The 20932-nt window shown below is 44.8% G+C and overlaps 1 protein-coding gene across 4 annotated transcripts in view; it reads right to left on the bottom strand.

Annotated features, from left to right (window-relative positions):
• MYH10 (myosin heavy chain 10) overlaps window positions 1-20932 on the bottom strand; it is a 93059-nt gene that overhangs the window by 46671 nt on the left and 25456 nt on the right. For all 4 annotated transcript variants that reach the window (XM_042883919.1, XM_042883921.1, XM_042883920.1 and 1 more), the window contains 2 exons: window positions 14057-14084; window positions 4291-4393 (listed from right to left, as the gene is read on the bottom strand). In XM_042883919.1, the coding sequence (XP_042739853.1) occupies window positions 4291-4393; window positions 14057-14084 (131 nt within the window). The remainder of the gene's footprint in view (window positions 1-4290; window positions 4394-14056; window positions 14085-20932) is intronic.

Below are 20932 nucleotides of genomic sequence, written 5' to 3'. Positions count from 1 at the left end.
CTCCCATTCAATTAGGGCAGTTACAGCACACCTGGGAAATCCTCATCAAGGGAAGCCTCCATCTGAGCCAGCCAACCCAAGGTCCTGTGCTCCAAAACCAATTACATCTCTTCTGAAGTTAATGAAACAAATTAAACAACTTTGCATTTCACCTTCAAAGGCCAATGCAGTAACTAAGTAATCACAGCTATTTCTGAGGCTTACAGCAGCATCAGCACGAGAGCTGGATTTTAGTGAAAATAGAGGTCTTGTATTGATTACTGGGAAAGAAAACAGGCATTCCTTTCATTCTGGCACTGCCCAGCTCAGGTTCAGATGAGTAGAAACAGAGTCAGTAGTGATGGATGTCATTAATAGAACTCGGCTACTTATTTTCAGTCTTGCTATTACATTATCTGCTGACTACAAATACCTGACCACAAATAGGGTCCAGATCTGCCCATAGGCAGCATTCCCCAACCCCACACAGCCTGCAGTACATGCAAGTTAGCAGTGAACCCTGGGCAGTAAGCAGCACTTTTTTCATCCCTTTGGAAAGCTGGGTATGCATTCTACTTTATTTCTGTATTTTGCAGCAACTAAACCCATGGTGTTTGTAAACCAAAGCAGAACGCAGGAGTTAGAATTAGGGCTCACTACACAACCGCAGTAAAGCAGCTCTGTAACACATGCATTAACACGTTCCAGCCTTTTTTCTTATTCCTACCCCCAGTACGTTGGTGACTGACGAGTCACAAAGCTAAACAGAACTCTCCTTTCTGTCCATGTCTTCTTCCTCAATCTGTTCAAACCCTCTCTCACTGGTTTCCCGCCCTACTCTGTCCAGTTACCCAACCTTGTTTTCTTCTTCTCATTTCAAACGTCGCCTCCACATCTCCTCACCACCCAGAAAAATAACTGAGAGCAGAGGAGGTGCTACACATGGCCCAGAGGCAGCTGAGCACAGCAGGAGATAACAGTGTGGGTCACCTCCAGGCTGAGACAGCTGAGTTAAAGCACCATGACTCTTTGTAAGGCTGCTCCACACACGGCACAGTCAGCAACTGAATAAACCATGAATCAGATCTACTTGCAAAGTTCTCAACATCCCCCTCTCCCGCAGTCTTCAGAGGTCAAATCTGTTGAATGTGAAGCTGTAAGTTTTCAGCTGTCAACAAACACCTTCCAGCTTCCTCCCTTGCTGCACACCAACCCAGCAGCCCATGTGCCCTCTCTGAAGCCAACCAAGCTCGCTGTGAATGATCCAGGCTCTGCCATCCCACCTTCAGCCTATGTTTTTAGTGCTCCCTCCCTCACGTGTCTCTAGAAAGCCTACTCCACTCCTAGATAAGAGACTCAATATCATCTAGCTCAGCCACGTTCCACAGTTAATACTGCTTCTCTTTCACAGTGGACCTCACCCAACCCACTGCAGGGGCACAGGAGAGCCCTACTGAGGCAAAAGACACAGCCAAGTTCTGAATACCAAACAGGGCCACGCTGTGCTCCAAGTGACAGTACAGCACTGTGTGCTGCTCCTCATGTGCTCCTGAGGAACGCACCTGGTGGTGTACAAATTGGAGTGTTACTCCAGTGAGACCTGAGGCACCCAACTGGAAGCTGAGTTTTTGTAGCATCTTTACAAGTCTGTCTGTCAGGCTGAAGGTAACCCTAGAACAGCACTGGGAAAATAACTGTTCCTTCATCACCGTGCAAAGTGATAAAGAAAGCCATGCAGAACTCAGATATCTCACTAATAAGCGTGTCAGTAATTTATGATGGATAAAAACAAATCCCTAATTCACAGTCTATTTAACAAGACTATTCAGCATCTCTGTGAGAACACAAGTGTTGTACAGAGCAGTACTGCAGACCACTACTGAACCTCTGCAGTTTTCAATGTCAACAGGAACAAACTGGGGCCGTGTGTACAACTCCAGTTCTGACACTTCTAAACTTCTGGGTGTTAGTTGTGTAGGTTGGGTGCTGTCTGCAATAAGTAAAAACGAGTTGTTACAGAAAGGGAAATTCATTTCCAAAGCTGTTTCGGTTACACAGTCTGTGTGTTTCAGAAATAATTCACTTGGTGCTTAATAAGGCACAACAGTGAATGAAGCACACAGTCAAAGCATCCAACTTTCATTCGGGACCTATTCCTTTTTGGGGGGTAAAACTATGTTATGTGAGAAATAAAAGCTTCCCCTGTCTCCATCATGCCAACGATGGTTCACAAAGCAGCCAATCACAACAGCCACCTTCAGAACTCTGGGGATGAACATCACCAACACAAACGATCTCATGGGGGGGGGGGGGGGAAATTAAACTCCTGGTTGGTCTGTGCTTTAAACTGCATTTGCCAATGCTGCCTTAAAGAAAGCAACTCACCCTTCCCTTCACCAACACATCGCACCCAGCTTACCCCTTTCCCTGTACCCCCTCAATTCATACAAATATTCATCTCCGCTGAAGCCAGGCTGACATTAAGAGCACAGCCTGAGCCTGTATCAGTTTCCAAGCCAGTGAGTGGCCACAGGAATTGTTATGCTGACAAAGGGGTGCTTCTTTTAGCAACTATACTGGCACAAAGTGGAAACACAGCACAAATGAGGCCAATATCCAATCTCTTTTACACAGTCAGAAATGAGGCTCCAAGTGGTCAGGCACTGGAATGGGCTCCCATAGAGGCACTGTAATCCCCATCCCTTGAGCTTTTCAAAACAGCTCAGCAGAGTCTTGAGCAACCTCATCTAAATTACAAGCGTGATCCACTCAAAAGAGCAGCTGGCAGGAGGCTTGCAGAAGTCTTTTTTGAACAGAGGCACCCTAAGCTATCACAGCATCTTTAAGAACAGCTGTTACAGATCCAGGCTGCATAATTCCCTTACCCCCAGAAAGGTGTGGGCAATTTTACTCATGCAGAAACAGTAAAAGGTGCAGGTTCTGCTCAAGGTTATTCAGTGGAAAGCCAATAACTCCCATAAGCCAGAACCCACGTAGAAAACCACATCTTATGGAAGACATCCTAAATAGCCTTCTGCAAACCCACACACATCCCTAGTAAGTAATGTATGAACACCTGTCCAGTACTGTTGATGCTCCATTGCAAAGACTTCCCTTTAAGGCCTGTGACAGATGAGACAACCTGCAGTCTGTTCAGACTGCATGACATGCTCTGAGAAAACCTAACATTGATTTGCTCTGTGCAATAAACCAGCAACAATTTGAATAAGCAGTAACTTACAGAGCCATGTCATTTGCTTTCAAGTAGAGGGAAGATTCAAGTTTCCCCCTACTTTCAACTAGAGTTCTCCAAATCTATCTCCAAAGTATTCTTTCTGTCTCTCTCCCTTCAAATCCTTGGCTTTCCTTTCTTTGTAAATTCATCCCAACTCAATATCTTTTTCTCCAGAAATTCAAGCCTTGACACAGGAAGACTGACAGCTCTGAGCATCCTAGTGCTTAGTGTTATGCAGTAAGGAAGTAGCAGGAGGTGCTGCTAAGCCAGAAAATGCACCCTGAAAGCTTTCAACCTGCAGTACTCCTGGAGGAAGGCATGCACACACCAGCACAGGTGAGAGCTACCTACTTGCCTGACAGTAAAGTTAAATAAGTACTTCACTGCAAAGTGCTCCAACTGCTCATAGTAACAGATATTTGAGCCCATTCACATGTAACTAGCAATAGGATGACAGGGAACAGCTTTGCATGGCAACAGGGGAGGTTCAGGTTGGATATTAGGAAAAATATCTTCTCTGAAGGAGTGGTCAGGTGCTGGAATGGGCTGCCCGAGGAGGTGGTGGAAGCACCATCCCTGGAGATGTTGAAGAAACAGTCAGATGTTTTACTGAGGGATGTGGGTTAGTGGGAAATATTGGTGGTGGGTGTAGAGTTGGACTGCAAGGTCTTGGAGGACCTTCCAAACACTGGTGATTCTATGATACTATGCAAGCCACTTCACACATACTAGTATTAAAGACTGCATCTGATAGGAAACAAGTCCACCGTTTATGCTAATGAAATACCTTTAGGAAACTGGGATTTACTGCATCAGAAAGTTTTGATACTGTTTCTAATCGTAATTCCTGCATAAAGCCTATTATCTCATGAAAGTTAAATAGCTGACACGAAATGGAAATGCCATCGCTAGGTGTTCGTTTCAGCCACTAAAGAGAAAATGGTTGATCAAAGTTGCAAGGATTTCATTACAGCTCATTAATTAATTAATTTTATTATTTAGTTAATTAATTTTATTATTTTATTTTCAATAGAATTTGGTAGAACAATAAAGAAAGAGAAGATTTCCCAACTTACAGGAATATTATGGTCCTTTCTTCCTTTATGGGAGGAAGCAACGTGAGCAAGGTACTGAATAACCTTCTTAGTGTTTTCAGTCTTCCCGGCACCAGATTCGCCTCTGCAAAACATTTTAAACATTTTCCTCAAAATTGATTTTACAACAGCTCGTCAATTCTTTGATAATGACAACCCCCAGTCATTCCATTTACAGCTCAAACTGCGCAACAGAACTTCAGTAACCATCTACAACCAAAATCCTGGAGTTGCAAGGAGCTGCAAAGTGTTTGTTTAAAATACCTCCTTCATCCTAAAGATCTCCTCAGCATTAGGATGTTGATACAATATGTAACATTTGTTTGATTAAAAGCTTCTGACTAGATGCCTGAATTCCTATGGTACTGTAAGTAATGAGAAACAGACCTGTTCTTTGCCCAGAGACAGATTTTTTTCCGGACTGCAAATACATACATTTAAACTATTAAACATTTAGTGCATCTCGTATTCCAGGACCTGGTGATGAGAATTACCAAGCTGACGGAAATTCTCAACATCTCCAGATGTTTCAAAATACAGCAAGGCACACTTTGAGCACTCAGACTCTCCACGGCTCCTCTCAGTCTGTGAGCTGGCTTCAAACACACTCGTAGCCACGGGGCTACATCCATTCATTACAAAATGAGCTGGTGCAGAGAGGTACGGCGCTCCCATCAATAGAGGTAGCTAACATACTGTTATTCTTAAGACAGATTGAAAGCACAATGTCAGAATGCACTGGAAGGTCTCCATATGGGGTACCCTAAACTCAACTGCCTACACAGTACAGGCAGAGCTTTGGCCAAGCCCACAGCACAGCAAACACAAATGATGCTAAGCATTGTTATTATTTTAAATAAATCCACACACACAGACTACCAGGTCTGCCTTAATCATGCAACTGGCTGTTAATCACTACAAAGAGATTTCATGTCAAGTGCGACAGGGACTCGCATGTCAAGAACAGCAAACTAAAAAGCATTTTGTTACATGGTGTTGCACTGAAAGAGCTGAAGTTCTTCTGTCATTGAATGGTGGTTCCCAGCATCCAGAAAGCAACCAGCTCTGAGAACCACAAGGATACATGCTGCCTGCCTGCAGGTTGCTCACTTGAGGTTTTTAAATGGAAACTGTTATTTTCCTAGGGGGATCCAAGTGCATCCTTCTGCAGCCTCCATAAACCCCTTCCTAACCAAGCTGCACGTGTTGGTTTTGCGGCAGTGTGTCCTCCTGGTATTGGATACCTCCAAATCAGGTCAGGTAGGCAACTCAGAAGCACCCTACCTCATGTTACACCCAACGTCTACAAAAATGGGACAACACAGCAGCTGAAACTGTAATTTTGCATATGCAGACAACATTACCCCATGTTTTCATAGAGAATGGATTCCATCCACCCTCCATTCCCCTCACATCACAGGAGCCACACAGAACTGCACTGGGAGAGATGACCTCGTGGTAGCAGGCAGGAGGTGAGCACTGCTCCACCAGCAGGCCAGGAGCAGCCCAGTGCCTGAGCAAAGCCAGTCTGGAAGAGCAGCATGAAAGAGCTGGGTGGGAATGCTGGGGTCACTCTGCCTGTTGAAGCTGGCAGAGCTGTGTTAGCTGAGAGCACTGCACCACGTGAGGGGGATGTGCAGCACAGCCTGGGGGTCACCCAGGGCACTTGATTGCAGTGGTGGCAGCCACCACCTACTGCCACCCCACTGCTGCAGACCTTCATCATGAGAAAATGAGTATAATTGCACAATAACACCATAAGAACACGTAGAAATCACTGGCACTGGACTACTGAAAAACATTTAGGAGACATGGGGAAGTCCCTCAGGACTCACCGAATAAACCAGCTGTGCTGGATGCATGCAATACAAAAAACCTTGGGATGTATCATCTGAAGAGCTGGTTACAAAGACTGTGCTGAGAATTAGCTAATGGGTAACCAGGTTCCCTTTCTGCCAAGAAATCATCAATACCCAGCACAGAAGCTGAGAGTACCTTGGGACTGCCACAAGGGAAAATACATGGGGTTCTGCTGAATTTAAAAGAAAGGGGAAAAAAAAGTTAAGTTCCATTTCTACCCAGCGAGATGCCACACAGAAAGCTGTAAAACTGTAACAGAAAATCATGAAGATTGGGAAGGAAAAAGTAAACCTCAGATGCCCATGCTTACTTCTCAATTTTGCTTTATTTCTTCCCCTTTATTTAGCTTCCCCTTGATGGTGGTGGCGAAGCTGTGTTAATATAAACTATACCAGCACGTAACAGAAGTAAATAAGCACAGCCAAACGTTTACACTTTGTAGCAATACCATTTGTTCTTACTGTCATCAGTGCTTGGAAACACACAGTTAGCTGGGACTTTAGAGCTTAACAACCTATTATAAAAGCAATGTATTAAGTTTTAAAAGATGAACCAGATGAAACACCTAGTGCAAAGAAAATAGCACAGCAAGCACAGCCCAGATGTCAGCCTTCAGGACAGCATGCAGCTTTAGGAGCCCATTAATCACTTCTCTGGCATACACACAGCATAGGAAGGTCAAAAGCTTGTGATACATTCCTTTTGTTAAAAAGCCTTTAAATCCAATAGTGATTTTTAGAGGTCTTTATACGAGCTCTCATTCAAAAGCAATACTGATGGATGTTATCATCCTCCTTCTCCTCTCCTGGGAGCTTACAAATATGCCAAATATTCCCTGCAAGATACCAAGCTAGATAGCTCTGCTGCCATGCACCCTAGAAGAATTAGAAGATTTAGGATGAAGTCCTCTTCATTTACAGAAATAAGGACATCTGCATACTTTAGATCCTTCCCTGAAAGTCAAACACATAAATTATATACATAAATTAAAGCCTTCTACCTCTACCAACCTGCCCAAAAAAGGTAAACTTTTAGTAACGCTATGTACAATATTTATGGAGTAAGTGTTATCACAAAGCTAAAGATTAACTTTTTTCAAAACCTTGTTTTAATACAACTCAATTAATATGTTACCATAAATTAAACAATGAAAGCCCTTGGCTGAGCTCCTAGCCTTACTTCAGTCAATGGCAGCATCACTAATGACTCCAGCAGGGTCACCACTTCACCTCTTAATTCTGCCTTGATTCCATTATGAGCAAAAACAAGGTTTTGTGAGATGAATTCAACTCTCAGCTCTGACTATGGAGCATGCCAAGAAGCACATCGAGTGGAGTCATCCAAGCAGACCATCTTTAGCAATGGCCTCCAGTCGGATGAGTAACACTGTGCCATTAATTAACTGAAGGTGCTCTCCTCTCCCTTGATGCAGACATTACAGATATGGTTAAGAAGCCTGACAGGAAAATTAATATAGTTTCTAGAGATAAAGCACTACAAAACAGCAAAGCTTTTTCTTTGAATAAGCATCGAACCTGCGTGGAAAAATTGGTAAAAACTGGCTAGCATGACCACTTTAAAGCTTCTGCATGATTTTAAACTCACTGGATGTAAACCTGCAGTCATTTTCAAGAAGGGAAGTACTCAGGCAAATTCATCCCAGCTACAATTTGGTTGGCAAAAAATTAGTGATGAGTGACTGAGTTCTCAACCAGCTGCACTATTTCCACCCCCCCCAAAGCTGCTACTTCCACTACGCAAGGTTTAGGTTAAAGGCATTTCTTCTGCTAGACAGACTGACATTGAGAAGACAGGCAAAGGAACACAGTGAGAGATGAGCCGCTAGTCAGAAAGCAAGGGGGCAGCATGCAGGAGAGAAGCAGAGATCTGAGTTCCAGGAGAGCAGTGAGCTCTTCCCGCAGAGCCTATAGCAGCAGCAATTACACCAGCAGGACAACTTGCAGCTGTGAAGACCTGTGCCAAGGGGAAACACTGTTCTGAAGGAAAATCAAACTGAAGCAGCCGCTCATCTTGCCCAGCAGCTTTGACACAAGGTGACCTTGTGTCAGTGCAGCACAGGACCTCACCAGCATCTCGTCCTGAAGTTCCAGCTGTTCCACCTGCAGACCAGGTGTGAGGCAGCATCTGTGAGATGCAGCACTGCCAGTCACACGGGACAGGAGCACACACACACACACACACACACACACACACACACAGCTTTGAAATTCAGAGGTTTCTCCTCGCTTTGCTGCCCACACACCAAGTTCCTGCTGAACAAAAACATTTGTGAAGCGTTTGAAACATATTTTGGGTGATCAGATCAAATGTGCCTAACGCATCCCATTACCAGTCATCTCTCCATGATTCAAAATACCAAAGAACTAACCAAAGAGGTCAGCACGCTGGGAGCCTGGATCGAAACCTTTCTCTTGCCCGAAGAGTTTCAGTGTGTCAGTTCTGCTCAGGGATGGGCAGCTATGTGGAAGCAGAAGGTGCTCCCGGCTGAATGCTTGGCAGAAGGAGCAGCAGCTCTCCTCAGCAAGCAATTTCACAAGCCGTGCTGCTCAGAAGTCCTGCAGGCAGCGGCGCTTGGCTTCATGCAAAGAGGCCCAAGGCACCAAAGCATGGGAGCACACACGTAAGTGACTGCGCAAGTAAGAGGCCCAACAACAGGCCTTTGTGCTCACAACAATGGCTGCAAAGAACAAAAGAGACTTATTCTCAGACACAACCGAGTAGATCTTCTGCCAGTTATAAACAAACAGATATTTACAGTGGAGACCTGCAATTACAAGAATGCCTTAATCACTCTAATAATGCTCTGTAATGAAGAGGTGTAAGTGATAGTTTGGACTAGCACAGAAGAGGCATTAACAGGCTTTGCTGTTTACAAGGCTGTTTTACAGCTCCTCCATTCCCCTTTAGATGCTTCTCATCATCTCAACACCAGTTGTCTGGGGAATGTTACAAGCTGGACTGTGGCCAGAGGTTGTATACAAAAATGCTTGGTATTTGCTGCTGTTGTCCTTTAATAAGCAGCCTCTATTCCCTCCACACCCCACCACTCCTCCTGAAGCCAATTCAGATTAGATATCCTTGTATGGCTGCAAGCATCTGCTAAATGAGTGTTTATCGAGCCTAGTCTCAGTTTTGAGAATACCGTAGGCTTGTGGTAAGATTCTCATATTTAGAATCTATTAGATTCAGAAAAGTGCAATGTGGCACATTTTCATGTTTGAAGTTCCAAAAGCTGCCTTGCAGTTAAAGACAACAAATCCAGGAGAGGTTTGAATATTTCTCATATTCCTAATATACCACAGAAGAAATTTCTTCATCTTGGTCATCAGCCTCCAACGGCCTGGCAGCTCTTCTATTTAACATTAACAGAATAATATCCAAAGAAAAACAATAAAACTTCCCAAAACTCCAGCAGCTGCAGCTTCTCAAGACAGAAAAGCCTGCACAGCTTCTCATCACAATTTCACATCCTACCTCACTGTATGAGTTCTTGTTTCAGCATACACACAGCATGAAGTTATACTACTTTTCTGTAATTGATTTCTTATGGATGCGAGGCCTACAGTGAACCTCTAAGCCAGAAGAAACATCAAACTGCTGTCACTGCCTGTATTTGGTTCCTTAAAAGATGGAGTATGGGCATGTGGGTGAAAAGAAGAGGGTGGAATGAAGTAACAGTGAGAAAGAGAATGCACACTGTTTTACACTTTAACGTAAACTTCCACACCAAGACCAAAAATTCATCTGTGTCAGCAAGTCTGGATTGGAGAACTGAACAACCACCACACCAGTTGGCAATGTGAGTAATGCTCTCCAGCCTCCATGTTAGGCAAAGGACACGATGTCCTGCTGACACAAGCATCCAGAGAAAGCAGCAGTGTTTTTCCACTCCTGGTGTGGAGTCCAACTTTGAGAAGAGATTACATACCATCAGTTTGTGCAAAGCTCATCTTTTGGGGATGACAGACCACAAAGTCCTCACACAACGTCAGCAGATCGTTAGGTTGAGTCAGGTAGCCTCCAAGTAACCCTGCTATCTTCAGAACGGTGAGATGCAAGCAAGAGGCATGCCTGGAGAGCCATCCATCAGCCTAGCCTTTCCATACACTGCCCATGTACGTGTGCTGTCACACAGATGTGACCAGCCTCTACCAAATGCTGAACCACCCTGCACTGTTAACCACTGTCACTCCTCCAGCAAAGTGTGAGCAAGTCCTCAAACGTCCACATACTGTCTAAGATCAAGAAGTTCTTAACACAGCTACAGAAGCCACTTAACTAGAATGTTAGACATTACACTAAGTAATCACCTTTGCAGTTTCACGACAGCTTTAGATGTGTAGTTATTTACTTCATTGACTGCATGAAGATAACTGCAATTCCAGAGATTCCCCAGTGAAGAAACAGATTGGAATTCCTTAAAGATCCGGACTTACAGTAAAGACATTCCAAAAGAGCACTCCTGATTGTCAAGAGGAAAAGGGCGTCTGTCCTGGCAGTCTGAGTGAGACTTGGTACAGTGCCGTTCCAGCTGCATTGAGAGCTGACCTGGACCCTTACAACAGGGAACAAAAATATAGCAAACTGCATCACCTGGAAGTAGGGACAAAGGTGAAGATGCTGACCAGGCAGACCTTCAGCAAAGCCATGCGGGGGACCTACCTCCATGATGCACGTAAAGACAGCTAGGGTCAAGGCAATGGGAGAGAGGAGAACGACAGGCATACTATAACTCCCCAGCCATCCACACGCACAAGCAAGAGGTCTTTCCTTTCTCACTAGCTAGCTTAAATCACTCCTGGGGGAAGAGAGAAATTATTCTGAAGATCTTCAACTTTACTAAAGATTGGGGTCAGTCAGATGAATCAGGTCCTGAGATGACATGTCTGGGATGAGAAGACATCAAGCCTTTCATGAACTGCCAAAGGAGTTTCTGAAACCACCTCCAGTGCGGTTAAGACACACTCCTACTGTATTTATACCTGCCTTAGTTAAAGACCTGTAAAACCAGTGGCATGGCAGGAAAATGCCCAGTTTGTCTTTTCAATGCAGAAGCAGTAACGCAATAGAGACGAGTCCTGGACACTAATCCACACTGAGAAAAACATATTAGACGTCCTTTTGGTCAGCTATACAAGCAAGTTTGCCATGGTCTTGCTGGAGGTCATTTCATACCCCACCTGACCAGTTGTCACGTAATGAGTTTAAAATGCAAACCTGATGAAAGAATACAGTTCTGTCCTGAAGGCCATGGGAGAACCACCTCTGGAGCAGTGCTGTAGTCAGCAGCTGTCCTTATAACCTACTTGTTCAAAAGATACATGCAAGGGAATATATGTGGTTTTGATGTGCTGCTTTTTATGTCTGTGTCCAGTTTGGAGAAAAGCACTAAGACAAATTATTTCAAGAAAAAGGTTAACCTGAACAGCAGTCTGTAACACCTACTATGTTCTTCTGTAGTCTGCATCCAAATAGTGTTAATGGTTGGACAGCATTAGCAAAGTCTTCTGGGCTGTGGTGGAAATATGATGCTCAAGAGCACGGAATACTTATACCCAGTGACCAGCAGATCACATCTCTCCGTTCTCAAAAGTCAAGATGTAACTGAATTTTATCTGGCCGCTTTGGAGGTTTGATACCTTACCCTTCATAACTCCAAGGCCACGTTAATGAAGCAATGTATATTTCTCTGTAATATATGTTCATTGGCACTGATCCTTTTAATGAGGATTTCTCTTTTGCATACTGCTCTGCAGGTACTTCAGTAAAAAAGTAAAAATAAATACGAGTTAAAGCAACAAGACAGCCAACAGAACCTGAAATCCCAGCTTCTGCCAGATGCTGTCACACTTCTACCAAGTTCAGCCTTGATTAGTATCTAATACACTGAATTACAGGTAGCAACACTTGTGTAGTATCATGGCACTAGCAGTTTCAGTGTTACATTTTGCAATATCATTCCAGGGCAGCATTGAAATCCTGTCTTCTGCTGGTGCTGTTCATTAAGCAGCATGCCAATTGCCTAGAACCTAAGACACAGAACATGTCACAAGCCCCACATATTCCGTGCTGAGCACACTGCAGCAGATACAAAAGAGAATTCAATTGCATTTTCAGTTCAGAAGGATCAAAAGCTTATGGTAACTCCACAGGTGAGACAACAACAAAATTGAAGACTAGATTTTGAAGACTTTTCAATTTACAAATGAACAGATCAGACATTCAGTAAATCCTGCAGCACTGTCATTCCAATCGCTGTGGTCTCTGCTGACCATATTGAGTGCAAAGTTCATGCACAGGCCCAAAGCCACAAAGCTACTTCAAAACAATTCACCTGGGGCAAGCATATGTTGAAGCATCCACATGAAGCATCCACAAACATGCAGAGAACAAAGCTTTTTTTTTTTTTGTTCCAGGATCTTATTTGTGCTTTGAGGGCTGTCCTGTACATCACATGTAAAATAGTTATCACAAAAACAAGTTCTACTAAGAGAAGGGACAAGAGAACGAGGCAAGTCTGTATTAGCTGACTGTGCCTTGACCTTAGCAATAGAATTGCATTTGCTTCTGTGTCCCTAGGCCCGTGCAGCTTGTACTTATAGTATCTATGGTTTGAAAGAGCATAGCCTTATCAGCAAGACTGAAGAGGGATCCTCTCGTTTGGTAGTCAAGGTTGTTTTACAGGAGGTAGGTGGAAGATCTGAACTTCATGTCAGTGAACAAACTGTACCTAGCAGTTAGTCAGGCAGTTAAACAGAACCTTCCCAGCAGTCAATCTCACCGTCGAGCTATTTCAGGAAGCAGGCATCCTCACCAACTATGGCCTCAAAGCAGCTGCTATGCACTGGCACAACGCATGGCCAACTGCTCACCCAGCCAAGGCAGGAGCATACAGCTACCACATCCTCCCTGCTCCACTCAGATAATGGAGTATATCCAAGTTATAGCCAAGACAGCTAATTGCAAGCAGCTTAAGCACAGCCATGGTGTGGTTTCACAACACACAAACCAGTCAAACTAGCTGGCTGCTACCAACTGTGACATTTCCCTGTTGCCTTCCTTCCTCACATTCATCCCTCCTTCATGCACTGCTGGCCGGAGAAGCGAGCAGATGGAAAGCAGCATTCTGTGGTCAGGGTGGTTTTCTGCTAGCTTACCTCCCTAAACTGCCTTATGATGGAGCACCAGCACACAGTGCTAACTTAAAAGGCAGCACAAACACAGCATGTGAAAGGAGGTGAGACTGGATCACCCCTTTCAGCAGCAGCCCAAGGACAGACCAACTCAGCAGTGCCATAACCGTGCAGCACTTGCATTGCTCCGCTACCCCAGCTTTCACAGCCAGCTCCCCGTCACACTTACACTGGAGCTGGAAACCTGCTCCTGGGTGGGGCAAATTCAGGCACCCACACAGAAGCGAAGAAGGAAATCTTAGCATCAGCTTGCCCAGAGTTCTCTTGTTTGAAGCAAGTCAAAGGCGCTGCTGCTGCTCAGCAGGGTTTCAAGACCAGCACTGATTCATGCTTCCCAAGGCACTACACTGAGAGCTGTAACAGAGCTCTTTGACAGATACACACATTTAGGGAATTCTCTCCGATTCATGCATCTTGACTGACACTTTTGAAACTGCAATTCTTCAGTGCCACACACACCTGTAAGAACTCTCAATAAGGAGAATTAATTATTAAGAGCATCTCCCTACACAGAACACCACTTCATCCTGCCTTTAACAGCTACTTGCTACTTGTCAAGGCAGAAGACCAAGGTGTAACAACCAGAGCTTTAATCAACAATGTTAACCTGAGACCTTCCCCTCTCTCACCAAAAACTTCCAGAAGTGCCCAAACGAAAAGCAGAGCTCACTTACGTGCAGAGAATGGATTGGTCCTCACGGTCTGCAAAACAAGAATGAACAGGGTTAGTTTTGCCTCTGTTATCCTGTAATTTGCAAGACAGTCTGTTTTAAATAAACATTTAGACATTCAACTTTTCAGCTTAACAATTTAAGGACAATCTCGAACTATTTTTAGTAAGATGCCTTCAATAATTTAGTTCTCACACACACTGCTCAGCAAACAACACATCTGACATTCAGTTTACGATGTCATAAATCGGGATTTTGCTTTAATGCAGACTACGAATGTTCTTAAACACTTTCAGACAAAGCTGACCTTATTCCTTTTGTTCTGTGTGCACCTTTTCAGAGATTCACTGGATAAAGCATTTAAAATACTAAAGTATTAATCAAGAAAGAAAACAGTTCAAGTACACAATGCTAATGACCAAAAATAACTACTTGGAAATAGCACCAGCATCTCTAGCAAGCAGAAGCTTTCCCCTTTAGCTTTTTATTCTTTTTAATTAACATGCAAGCCTAAAGTGCTTCCATAATTCAGCTCATTCACTAAAGACTTGTCAAAAGGACAGCCAAGGAAATACTGAACACAGCTGAGCTCTACAATACAGTGCAGCTTCTGTGACACCCGCTGCTGCGCTTACGACCTTTGGAAAGAATGCCTGAAGACAGGTCATACCCTGCAAGAGGCATTCCATAATTACAGGGTCTTTACAGAATATATTTCATCATGCACTCTATATTAAAAGTTCTATAATCAAAACATTCAAGTATACCTGCAGAAAGTAAAGCATTGCATTGCAGTGAAGGATGTTCTCCTCCCTTTGTGCCCAAGTTTTTCAGTGAGCTCAACATTTCTTTCCTTAAGTTTCCAACAAAGTTTTGCTGCTTTTATATCTTCAGACGTTCATTACTTACTCCAAAAGAACACAGCTGCCTCCTGAGAACTGAGACCTTCCACTTTACGCTAACTCAAAGTCAAGCTTCATTTTATTTTCTGTGGACATAAAGCTACAAGCTGGGCTCCCTACTGACCCAACCCTTACCCATTCTCCTTGACCATGAGCTGTGAAGGAGCCCAGGAAGGGAACAACCAGCAGGAGAACCACCACAGTTCCCTCCAGGACACAGGTTTCAGTCCCACACTAGGAGCACACAGCCTCAGTGGCTGCGAGGCACCTTCCCCACATGCCTGATCGATCTGAAGTACATCTGTATTTGTGTATACAACCTCAGTGTTTGTGACTATTGCTGGTGAGCGTGTAAACCATTTTAGATAGTTTCAAAACAGGTCCAGAGAAACTATTCTTACATTGAGCTGTAAGGTACTGCTCAACTCTGCAGCCAGCATGAAACCAGGCACCTCACCTATAAGGTGAGCCAAGCTCAGGATGCTGTTGTGAAACAGCAGGTGTTGACACATAATTACAGCCTCAGCCAGCACTCAGGACCAGCAGGTGACCACACTTCCCCCCAGAAGCTGCCCACATTCAGGAAGGGCTCGTGCTCAGCCTCCCCACTGCCCAGCAGCACAAACTCAAGCTGCAGAGCTGCTGCTGCTGTGGGGACAAAGCAAGGGGCTGGGATCAGTGTTATGGCAGCTACAGCAGGCTGTGGTGCTAGGCATGTGTTCTGTCTCCTTCTCCTAGCTTTGCTAGTATTCACATCAGCAGTGCCACACAGCTGAGGGGGGACTGGGACAGCAGCCTGGGCCACACTGAGCTGCAGGTCCATTCATGCACCTCAGCATAGAGCTGCACAACTCACAGAGGTGGGGGGAGAGCTGAGAGCCCCTTGTGACAGCAGCTCCAAACTGCTTTCAATGGCCAGTACAGACAAAGCAGCCAAAGAAAGCAGAACATTGCTATTTTAATGAGTATATGAATAGAACATTTGAAGGACACAGATTCAAGGACTCCTGCAGGCAGATGCTGCTGCACAATGTTACAGCTATACCAGAGGCCTGGGACTGCACCACCAACTTTTGTGTTCTCACTGAAAACATTAAAGCACACAAGGATTTGCACTTCCACCTCCTGTAACTACGTGCTCAGAAAGAGCAAAAGATACCAGTGATTCTCCTACCTGTTGCACAGACAGCAACTAATATTCAAACAGTTCTGAATAGGAACACGAGCCAAATTATTAGAAGGGGGAATGAAGGGATTCAAGAAGTGGTGGTATTCCTGACATGAGTGCTGACACCTGGCCTCCTACACGTGCCTGGTATGCAGCAGCTCCTGTCCAGATGCACCAGAAGGAAGGCTGAAGGCTGTGACTGCAGGAAATAAAAGCTGGCAGCAGGCAACAGCAGTGGGAGAACAGCAGAAATGTTAAGAGTGTGGTCTATAAAATTCTGTGTTCTTCTGGCTTTGATAGAGGGCAGCTGCTCTTGCAAGCTCCAGCAGAAATAACTTTCAGGTACCAGCAGGAGACAGAGCCCAGAGCTCCTGCAGCCAGACGGGCCTTGGGGCTGTCAGCTCCAAAGGGAAAGAGGAGCAGCTCCGACCCAGCCTGCCTCCAGGCAGCACCAAGACTGCAGAACTTCACAGGCAGCTCCATGCCAGCTCAGCCAAGGTAACACAGCACCAGTCAGCTCCTCACTTAGAAGAAACTGCAGAGTGAATGCAAAGTTAGTATCCTGAGTGGAGTGCAAAGGTAGCATTTCCCGACTGTAGTATCAGCAATGATGGTTTCTAAAGAGGTAATTCAGTTTTCCCTTCTCCACAATGCTGTCACTGCAGTTTGTCAAAAAAGACTCCTCTGAAGAACAGCTCTTCAGTTTATCACTTAACCAGCCAGGAATACAGGTAGCGCTTGCCCTGAAAACAAAACCAGTTTGGCAGAAAGCAGTGAGCACGGGTTACTGCTTTGTACCATTCCATGTTTTACCTGTGGGTTTACCACACAGAGCTCGTGCTCACAACAAGCTAGGCAGTATCAATGAGTTTTTCATCCTAAAGATTATCTAGAAGTCCAGGCAGCTGCACGTATCCTAGCCTTACCAGAAACCTCAGCAAGTGCACAAAACCTCTTCCATTTTCTATGTCCAGGAACCTGCACAGGCACGTGTCACAAAGAAGCTGCCAAGCTCTGCAGTATGTTACTCCAAATTCATTCTCCTGTGTCCATCTGGACACAGCAAAGGGACTAAGAAAGAACATTCATTTGCAGTTCGTTTGGTTTAGCTTTCCACTCCCCAAATAAAGCAGTTTACTTAGGGTCTTGATTTCAAAGCAGCTGGTCCCTTCCTAAAGAGCTGGTCCCGTAGAGCACTGTCTAGCATCTGTTTGGCCGTGTTTTGACAGAACTGAACTGCTGGGAACTCATCTGGGGCACGGAAGCACCACCACTTTATTGTGCTTACATGTGAAAATATTTTCACCAGGCTGTGCTGTTTTCTGTGATTCAATTTCAACACAAAGTGCAGCACTCAGCCCACAGAACAGATCATTATTATGACAAAGAACGAGATCTACCATCCGTTGCAGTGATTTTAATAGCCTTTGCTCTTGTTTGTTTGTTTTTAAAGCTGAAGTGGTTGTTCATGGAAACCTGTATACGTTATGAAAACAAATTTCCTTCTAAGTCTTGTGATTCTTAAAAACAGGCCCAAAACTATCATCTCTCCAGCAAGGCCTTCATGAGATAACATCTCACACCACCACGAGACAGAGACTTGCAGAAATATGCAAAGAGTAAACTCATGCAACAAATCCCATGGCGTATGCAGGCAAAATTCCAGGAGCAAAAAGCAGAACGAGTTTGGCTATCAGCTCCTCCAACCTTTATAGCAACTGAGACAGGGAATACAAGTCACTAAGTTTCATCAATAGGACCAGCAAGTTTGGCATTTCCACGGCTCCATAGGCTTTCAGTCTGGGATGACGGATACTCTGGACAAAGGCACAATGCATTCTGAGCACATGATTTACCAGATAATTTTAGCAAGGAGAAGCACCTGTGAGACAGGGTCAGTAACACTCTCTTCTATCAGTACCTGCCAGATAACTTCTGGTTTCTTTGGAAAATCCTCCCCTTCTGCTGCAGCAGCTCAGCTCCTGCTGCCCCAGCAGCTCTAGGTGCTGCTCTGCTCCCAGGTGGAGGCAGCTCAGCTCACTAATCGAAGGCACTCATTTAGCACAAAGTCAATTTAATTGAGACGGATATAGGCACAGGGACAAGCAAGCAGTACGAGGGGATGAAGAAGAGAGCAAGTTGTTGACTCAGTTTGACCCACATCACAAGACCAACCCTTTGTTATTAAACAAACAGTGAAGTCCCATGGGAATCTATCACTCCAGAGGGCTGCAGCTTGGATTTAAATATATCTCAAGGTCTCCAAACAGCACTGAAGGTCGTAACATTCAAGCTGCACAGAAAGCTTACTACAGTTTTTCTAATTAGAAATAGAAGTTCCAAAATCACAGAGCCTAAGAATAAAAACAAAATTTAATTATCTGCTTGCCAATATTTCTACAAAATAACACGTCCTTCTGAATGGAGGAATTAGGAAGCACAAAGACAACACAGTCTGACATTAGCCTTGGGCTAAAGTTCCCCTGCTGCTGGAGATAACCTGAGCTGCTGCCAATGCCTCTGCTTCCCCTGCTCACATCCCCCAGTCCATTCCACTTTGGACCAGCAACCAAATGTACAAGTCCTGCCAGTTCAAGCAGCTGAGCCAACCAATGGAACTTCACTTTCAAGCTGCTCAGCACCCTGACCAGCCTGTGCCACAGCACTGCTGCAATGAGTGCACAGAAGGCATGGAACCACCCGTCCCACCAGCAGCCCGTGCACTGCACTCTCCAAAGCCAGCAGGACACTCAGTGCCCAGTGCTGTGCTGCTCCCAGCCAGAGGGCTCGTGCCACCAGCTCCTCCATCCCAAGCATGTCTGCACTGCACATCAGGGGCTGCGCTAGCAGACATTTTATCCTACCAAAATATATCTATAAAAGGAAAGAGAGCAGCCAGCACAAGGCAGATGTGGCAACGTAGAGCAAGTCTTTCCCTCTGGGAGCAGCTGATCGTTACACCAGTTGCAGACACCAAACTATTCAGAGTCTGGAGGCATCAGGCACTGAAGCACTGGTATCACTGCTGGGTCTCCTCTTCCCCCCCCCATCCAGAAGCTGACTCTCACTCCCAAGGCAAGAACCAAGTGCTGTGTTTAACACCTGACTGATGCAGGCTGCAGCCCTGGTAGGAACCACCTTGTCCAGTGCTGAACAGATCAAACTCTGAAGCAAAGAAGAAACACCAGAATACAAGGACAAGAATGACAGCTTTGAAAGCTATTATTTCCCCTAAAGCCCCTAAACTTACTTCACTCATCTCACTGAGTACGAGGACAACAATTGGCACCTCCTCAAACAGAGCTGTGGCTTGGCTGCAGAACATTTGCAATATTTTCCTGTATGAAAAAAATCTATCAATATAAACATTGGGATCTATTTTTTACTACACATGTATAGAAAAATCAGAAGGTTTGAGAGTTTGGATAGAGAAATGTTTTATTCCTCCCTTCCCTTCTGTCTCCAAGTTATAAAAGGATTATCCTCCCCACACACACCAGCCCTAACCAACCCCTGCTAACTCTGGGTAAGGTTCCAGATGTGCATTAAACGCATTTGTTGGGTAATTGGTTCAGGCAGGATGTTCAGAAAAGCCACTGCTCCAATCTAGAGTCCGCCTACAAAGGAATTACTGTATTTTAACAGAGCAGCTTTTCTTAAAAGCATGCCTTAGTTCTGCTGTGCTCACACTATGGTCATTCATAAAGTGGTAGAAGATAATCAAGCAGAAAAGGAAGAATCTGTCTTCAAGTTTCCTAGAAATATTCACAAGCAGCAGCACTGAAGGACAGAAACCAAACTACAGAGCACAGCTTGTGAGCAAATGAATGCCCACCCTCTGCAACTGCCTTGCTCCCCTTTACTACACTGAAGTACAGCAGCTGCCCAGATCTGCCTTTCCCAACTCAATTCACAAGAAAGGCAGAGCCATCCGGGGCCACAGCAAACTGCCCAACTAGAAAGCCAGGTTTTGAGCTATCATAATAACAAATACACATTCAAAACACTTCCACAGGCCTATTACCTGCTTCCAGAATTAATGCATCCCTCCCTGCTCTGAGATGACATTTAGTCACAGCCTTCATACAAACACTGACTGTCTTGCTATCCCTCCACCCTTTCCACACATCCTTTCAGCATTTAATCCTTATTTAGGTAAGAACATGAACAGAAGTGTGCAAGACAGAACAGCTAACTCCAGAGAAGAGGTGAAAAGAGACAAACGTGAGTTTTAACCTTTTCCCAAGCCCTGTTAAAGACAAGGCCACGCAGTGCTGCACTTCCACCCTTCAGCCTGCAGGAACCTACAGACAGGGGAACTGATCTCCACTGCAGCTACGTCGAGCGTCATCTCTCCTCAGCGCCAGACTCCTTCCAGATGATCCATTTCAACGCACCCTATTTATTTCTCCAGAGCATGATGATGGGGAAACAGAGGGATTTCAATTTTAGATAGTACTTAACATTCAGGTGCCATGGTCCATAAACAAAGAAAAGCTTGGTTACCTGGCTGATTCCCTTGTTTGTTGTGGATGCTGGGTTTGGAAGCTCTGTTGGTATTTGTCCTCTACTGCAGAGCAGCAGGCTCAAATATCAGACAATTCCAAGAGATTTAAAATTTGAATTCCTGACAGGTTTTATGAAAGTGGGTCACTGCCTACAGCAGAGGGACCCTGCATCCACAGGGATTTTGCTGCTGAGGATTGATAGGATTGGGTCGTAAAGGAGACAGGTGGTCTGATAACTTGCCATTCTTGAACTCCAAGCTTTGAGTAACCTTTGAATGACCAAGTCCTACTGGACTGCTAA

This window comes from Lagopus leucura, unplaced genomic scaffold (genome assembly GCF_019238085.1).
Source record: "Lagopus leucura isolate 7727_CA_CO unplaced genomic scaffold, USGS_WTPT01 Super-Scaffold_100040, whole genome shotgun sequence".
Lineage (NCBI taxonomy): Eukaryota > Metazoa > Chordata > Aves > Galliformes > Phasianidae > Lagopus > Lagopus leucura.
The sequence above is the reverse complement of the archived record's forward strand: the minus strand, read 5'-3'. Positions and strand labels throughout refer to the sequence as shown.